The sequence below is a fragment of the Pongo pygmaeus genome, chromosome 12 (genome assembly GCF_028885625.2).
Source record: "Pongo pygmaeus isolate AG05252 chromosome 12, NHGRI_mPonPyg2-v2.0_pri, whole genome shotgun sequence".
In the NCBI taxonomy this organism is placed as follows: domain Eukaryota; kingdom Metazoa; phylum Chordata; class Mammalia; order Primates; family Hominidae; genus Pongo; species Pongo pygmaeus.
In genome coordinates, this window is record NC_072385.2 from 107,795,985 (window position 1) to 107,803,155 (window position 7,171).

The 7,171-nt window shown below is 46.1% G+C and overlaps 1 protein-coding gene across 1 annotated transcript; it reads left to right on the top strand.

The window, feature by feature from the left end:
- The first annotated feature begins 5,207 nt into the window (after nt 1-5,207).
- On the top strand, nt 5,208-7,171 carry LOC129030033 (epithelial membrane protein 2-like). Its single transcript, XM_054474803.1, has 3 exons — nt 5,208-5,393; nt 6,036-6,355; nt 7,150-7,171. Exons 1-3 carry the CDS (start codon nt 5,208-5,210, stop codon nt 7,169-7,171), a joined length of 528 nt encoding a protein of 175 aa, XP_054330778.1.

The window sequence follows — 7,171 nt, forward strand, 5'->3', positions numbered from 1 at the left end:
GGATTGTTATTTTTATTTATTTTATTTTTATTATTATCATTTTTTGAGACATTGTTACGCTCTGTCACCCAGGCTGGAGCGCAGTGGCACAATCTCAGCTCACTGCAACCTCCACCTCCCGGGTTCAAGCAATTCTCCTACCTCAGTTTCCTGAGTGGCTGGGATTATAGGCGTGTGCAACCACGCTCAGCTATTTTTTTCTGTAGATTGTCATTAATTTTCCTATACTTTTCTTTATGTTGACTGATTTCATATATACGGTTTTGGTAGATTGGAAGCTTTGTATGTGTTTATATGTCCTCAGAACTGGAGGAATCTGCAATGAGGGGCCTTTTTGTTGGTGAACTTCCATGTGACAGAAGGACTTCGTAATCTTCTGCCTGGGTACATGTATTTGGCTGCTAAAATTCTGGGAAAGGGAAGGAAGAATGAAGGAAAGAAGCTTAGGAGCCCATCATTCAAGACAGGTGTCCACTTCATTCCTTGTTTTTGATACTATGACTCACCTCCACCTCTCTCTGGGCCTGGTGGCCTCAAGTCTGAAGCCTCTATAGTTTCATTTCTACAAATAATAAGCCTTGAAGAGGGGTGACAGCAACTCCTGGCTGTGAGGGGTGGGAAGGGACACTTGGGATCCGTTATTTCCTTGCTCCATTTTTAGCCCATTGCCATATGCCTGAGTTGTCCATGGTACCTGGTACCTATAAATCCTGGAACTCTTGGGATCCCATCAGAGAAAATATACCCACTTCTTATCAGCATCCCCCTTTGAAAACATTGAGGTTGTAACTTATGCTCCATGTCAGTTAGCTCTGTTTTCCATCCTCCATTTTTTAAAGACTAATATTTACATACATAAAAATTTTAATTCTTACTTGCTCCCTAATTTTTATCTTTGTAGGTTTATACTTTTAAAATTCCATGTCTGCCATGCTGGTGGGGTAGGGAGATATCATTTAATTTTGTGTGGCTATATTACTAAAATCTTGATGGGCTTTTGAGAAATCTCTCATGGCACACTGAAGAAATGCAGTTTCCAGGATTGGTCACACGGTGGCGTAGCGACCCTACATTTAATTTATAGTTTCTCCATGCACGCCCCACTGCCAACCCCACAAGAGTTGGGGTATTGGAGTCCTGGCTAATCCAGCAAGGCGGACTACAGAATTGTAGAATATTTCCATTGAACTGAGTGTCGGAGAGCTTTCTAGTCCAGCTCCTTTAGAGACAAAGAAATGATTCACAGGAGTCAACTAATGTATCCAATACCCGGAAGTAGTAAGAATAGATTTGAACTTTAAAGTTGTTTAAATTTTTTTTTTTTTTTTTTTTTTTTGAGGCGGAGTCTCGCTCTGTTGCCTAGGCTGGAGTGCAGTGGTGTGATCTCGGCTCACTGCAACCTCTGCCTCCCAGGATCAAGTGATTCTCCTGCCTCAGCCTCCTGAGTAGCTGGGATTACAGGCATGCATTCCCATGCCTGGCTAATTTTTGTATTTTTAGTAGAGACGGGGTTTCACCATGTTGGTCAGGCTGGTCTTGAACTCCTGACCTCGTGATCGCCTGCCTTGGCCTCCCAAAGTGTTGGAATTACAGGCGTGAGCCACTGTGCCCGGCCAATTGTTGTATTTTTAGTAGAGACGGGTTTCACCATGTTGGTCAGGTGAAACTCCTGACATCGTGATCCTCCCACCTCAGCTTCCCAAAGTGCTGAGATTACAGGCGTGAGCCACCAGGCCCCGCCTTTTTTTTTTCTTTTTCTTTTTTTTTTTTTTTTTTTGAGACAGTCTTGTTCTGCTGCCCAGGCTGGAGTGCAGTGGCATGATCTTGGCTCACTAAAACCTATCTCGGGTTCAAGCAATTCTCCTGCCTCAGCCTCCCAAGTAGCTGGGATTACAGGCACACGCCACCACGCCTGGCTAATTTTTATATTTTTAGTAGACGCAGGGTTTAGCCATGTTGGCCAGGCTGGTCTGCAACTCCTGACCTCAAGTGGTCCGCCAGCCTCGGCCTCCCAAGTGCTGGGATTACAGGCGTGAGCCACCATGCCCAGCCTAAAAGTTATAATTGAAGTTGCCTTTAAATCAAGATGGAACTGTGAATGTGTGGAACTGGGGGTGGGGAAAAGGAGGTCGGTGCATCCCCTGCTTGAATGTGGTGGGAGAGGGAAGCTGAGGGAACGTCACCGGTTCACTTGTCGCATGTTCTGAGCACCTGCTGCGTGGACATCAATGCAATAAGATCTGTGAAAACACAAAAAGGACTAGAGTCCCTGCCCGCCACTCGCTCACAGTCCATTAAAGAGATAAGCCAGTTAACCACAAACAAGGAAGTAGGTAATAAATGCCCAATGGAAAAGCAGGCCAAATGTATTCTTCTCGGGATTTAGAAGGGAAAGGCAACTTCTCTGCTCAGAAGTGGGGAATATACCTGCTGGTGGGATTCAGGCTGGCCTTGGGAAAATAGCATAGGGCCACCTTTCTCAAATTGTAATTTGTGTGAGACTCCTCTGGGGCTTTTGTGTAATCACAGATGCGAATTGTGCAGAGCAGCTGCAGTTCTCAGAAGCTCCCAGGTGATTGCCATGCAGGTGATCTGAAGAAGACACTTTGAGTAGCAAGGGTGTGGGAACTGGTTCATGAACTTGGCTGCACATGGGAATCACGTAGGAAGTTAAAAACGAACAAAAAGCCACTATCATCCCAGGAATTCTGGGGTGCAACCTTGGCATTAGTTTGTTTATTGTGTAAAGAAAGTGTCTCACTATACCCTCAGGCTGGTCTTGAACCCCTGGCCTCAAGCAGTCCTCCCATCTTGGCTTCCCAAAGTGCTGGGACTCCAGGCATGAACCACTGCACAGAGCCAGTGCTCGTATTTTTAAAAGCACTCCGCTAATGTGCAGTAAAGTTTGCACACCACTGGCACAGTGGATATTTGTCACTCTTTTTGCCCATCCAGTTACCTAAATCCCCCATCTTAGAGTCAGAAGCCACCTCCCACTATTGAAGCCGAAAACAAGAGATTCTCCCTTTTCCCCACTTCTCTGGCACCTGGGGCAGGGGCATGTATTTGGGGCTTCACCAACCAATAACCAACCAGACTCTGAACAAGAAGCCACTGAAACAAAGCAGAATCCATACAGTATCCATCCACCTTTGCAGGAGTTTTGGCACTGGCGGCAGCCAGTTTTCAGAGGCAGCAGGGACAATTCTTGGGGTGTGATGTCGGTGTTGATCAGCAGTGACTACAGGGCCTTAGCAGACCAATTCTTTTAAGTCTAATCTTGAGCACTGGTCTTGATGCACAATCTTTTTTGTTGTTGTTTTGGAGGGCACACCCGGATCTTGGTGCACAGCCTTTAAGACTGGTTCTATGGTCTTAGAGACTAGGAGCTACCCAGTATAACCGCAGACACACACATTCACAGCCCTTTAGGGTTAAACTTATAATACATGTTTTTTTCGAGATGGGGGTCTCACTTTATCAACCAGGCTGGACTGTGGAGTGGAGTGCAGTGGTGTAATCTTGGCTAACTATAGCCTCAACCTCCAGGGCTCAACTGATCCTCCCACCTCAGTCTCCCAGGTAGCTGAGACTACAGATGCACACCACCATGCCTGGCTAATTTTTGTTATTTTTTGTAGAGACAGATTTTCGTCATGTTGCCCAGGCTGGTCTAGAACTACTGAGCTCAGACAATCCTCCCACCTCAGCCTCCCAAAGTGCTGGGATTACAGGCATGAATCACCACGCCCAGCCCTTGTAATACAAATTTTAAAACTTACATAAAACAAAAGGGTAGATTAATGAATTGTTATAAGGCAAACCCCCTTGCAACCAATATCCATGTGAAAAGATAAGATTCTGCTATCCTAGGAACCCTCTGCTAAGAATATCCTTATCCTGGCCGGGCACAGTGGCTCCCGCCTGTAATCCCAGCACTTTGGGAGGCTGAGTGGGGGGCGGATTACCTGAGGTCAGTAGTTCGAGACCAGTCTGGGCAACATGGTGAAATCCCATCTCTGCTAAAAATATAAAAATTAGCCAGGTGTAGTGGTGGGTGCCTATAATCCCAGCTACTGGGGAGGCTGAGGCACGAGAATCACTTGAAACTGGGAAGCAGAAGTTGCAGTGAGCCAAGATCATGCCATTGCACTCCAGCCTGGGTGACAGAGACGGACTCTGTCTCAAAATAGTAATAATAATAATATCCCTATCTTGACTTCTAGGATAATGATTTTCTTAATTTACTTTAGTATATTATGCTGTACTTTCCTAAACACACTATAGTTTAGCTTTGCCTGCTTTTCTCTCTCTACCTATTGAAATTGAATTTTGAAGGGCTGAAGCAATTGTCCTGTAAAGTTTACAGTCTGGATTTTGTTGATTGACTTAGTTTAACATGTTCTGTCCTCGTTTTTTCCTATAAATTGGCAGTTGGCTCTAGACTACAGATCTGATCTTTTGATCAGGCATGGCTCCTCATAAGCATGGTGCTCTTGGTCAGAAGGAACATAAATGTCTGTTTTGTTGGATCTTTTTGTGATGTTAGTAACCATTGACCGTTGCCTAGATCCATGAAGTCATCAGAGGTTGTGAGATAAGATTCTATTATTTCTTCTTTTTGGTTGTTGTTGGAATACTTCTGTACAGAGAAACTTCATCTTGTTGACTATTCAGTTACCCAGTGGTATAGTTCATATAAGGAAGGCAAGATTAATTATTGATTCTTTTACTTACCACCAGAGAACAGTTGTAGGGGGAGGGGAGAGCTATTTCCCTGGCATTCTCCAATAGTGACCAATTAGGGGTGTGTGCATGTGTGTTTGGTATCATCATGAACTCATGGATTTACACATATTCAACGGGTTCAGACTGTCCCATCTTTAGCCAGAGTGAGCATCTTCAAGTTAACTGCCAAGCCATCTTGATAACATCCCCGGATTTTGAGTTTGAGATCTGATGTAATCGGCTATTTCAGGCTCATTTTACCCCTTTCCTGACACAAACTTGGAAGCTGCCATTTCAAGAAGCCCTGGTTTCAGAGGAGGGAGGGTGCACAGTCTTAGCCCAGAGCTTCAAAACAGCCCGGCGGCCTTGCCTCGCACCCCAGCCTGTCCATCGGTCCAGCAGCCTGAGTAGCGGCCAGCGCCGGCACATCCCGCTCTGGGCTTTAAATGTGACCCCTCGCCTCGCCCTGCCCTATGAAAATGTTGGTGCTTCTTGCTTTCACCGTCGCCTTCCACATCACCTCTGCGGCCTTGCTGTTCATCGCCACCATCGACAATGCCTGGTGGGTAGGAGATGAGTTTTTTGCAGATGTCTGGAGAATATGTACCACAAACACGAATTGTACAGTAATCAATGACAGCTTTAAAGAATACTCCATGGGCCGGGCACGGTGGCTCACCCCTGTAATCCCAGCACTTTGGGAGGCCGAGGCAGGCGGATTATGAGGTCAGGAGATCGAGACCAGCCTAGCCAACATGGTGAAACTCCGTCTCTACTAAAAATACAAAAATTAGCCGGGCGTGGTGGTGCGTGCCTGTAATCCCAGCTACTCAGGAGGCTGGAGGCAGGAGAACTGCTTGAACCAGGGATTTGGAGGTTGCATTGAGCCAAGATTGCGCCACAGCACTCCAGCCTGGCGACAGAGTGAGACTCCATCTCAAAAAAAGAAAAAAAAAAAAAAAAAAAGAGTACCCGATTCCATGGCCAGGCATGGTGGCTCACGCCTTGTAATCCTAGCACTTTGGTAGGCCAAGGTGGGCGGTTCACCTGAGGTCAGGAGTTTGAGACCAGCCTCACCAACATGGAGAAACCCCATCTCTACTAAAAATACAAAATTAGTCGGGTGTGGTGGCACGCACCTGTAGTCCCAGCTACTCGGGAGGCTGAGGCAGGAGAATCGCTTGAACCGGAAAGGTGGAGATTGCAGTGAGCTGAGATCGCACCACTGCACTCCAGCCTGGGCAACAAGAGCGAAACTCGTCTCAAAAAAAAAAAAAAAAAGAGTACACCATGCTACAATGCTACAGGTGATCCAGGCCACCATGGTCCTCTCCACCATTCTCTGCTGCATCGCCTTCTTCATCTTCCACCTAAAGCAGGGAGAGAGGTTTGTCCTAACCTTCATCATCCAGCTAATGTCATATCTGTGCCTCATGATTGCAGCCTCCGTTTATACAGACAGGCGCGATAAAACCACGGATTTCTATTACCTGACCAAAGAAGGCAGCTATGGCTACTCCTACATCCTGGCGTGGGTGGCCTTCGCCTTCACCTTCATCAGCGGCATGATGTACCTGATAACTGAGGAAGCGGAACAGAGTTCCAGAGCTGGGTTGCTTTTGCTGCAGTACAGAATCCACATTCAGATAACCATTTTGTATATAACCTTTTTTTTTTTTTTAGGTTTTTCTAGCAAATGAATTGTTTCCTTTAAAAGTATTAAAAAAAAAAAAAAAAAAAAAGCCCTGTTTCTTAGAGTGGGAGAAGGGACTTTCTTAGAGCCTACTGTAGTACTGTAATAACCTTCAGTTTATTGTGGGTCTCTCTTGCTCACTTGCTATTGGTAGTGTGCACACCCCTTCCAGTTCCAGCCACTGCTTTCAAGCTGGCTTGCAGCCTTCAGGTACCTGCTGGCTATCTGGAGCTCCCAGGCCAATCAGATGCCCCATTGCTTCCTTTTGCTTTCTTCTGCGTGAGATGCTGAGGGGTAATATAAAGCAGAAACAGTAGTAAATGAAGTATACTTCGAGGGTATTACTCTTTGTTAGAAGGTGCCAAGGTTGAGCTAAATGGTCACACAACCACTCCAGACTCTTTCTGCTGTCTCTGGCACCTGTTCATTACCCCAGGCCCCCCTGAGAACTGTTATAAGGTGAAGTGAACACAGGAGGGACAGTGGTGTTGGCCTGGTTTCAAAATCCGACTCCAGCACCAACTGGCTGTGCAACCTTAAGCAAATGACTTAATCTGAGGCCGTTTCTTCTTGGGTACTAATTCACAAGGACGTTGAAGACCTAACCCAAAATACCTAGAGCAGTGCCAAAAAAGCACCTAGCAGGCTCACCAGAAATACACCCCCTCCCCCACCCAATTCACACACTACCTTTGCCTTCAACCCTGCATTTCCCTCTGCCATTTTAGCCCGGTCTTATTGAAACCTTGA

Bases quoted from the DNA above. Each gene is read 5' to 3' on its own strand.
- LOC129030033 (XM_054474803.1), top strand. From the start codon at position 5,208: ATGTTGGTGCTTCTTGCTTTCACCGTCGCCTTCCACATCACCTCTGCG. The intron at 5,394-6,035 runs GCACGGTGGCTC...ACAATGCTACAG, and splicing joins AAGAATACTCCATGGGCCGG to GTGATCCAGGCCACCATGGT. The intron at 6,356-7,149 runs GTACAGAATCCA...CTGCCATTTTAG, and splicing joins GCTGGGTTGCTTTTGCTGCA to CCCGGTCTTATTGAAACCTT.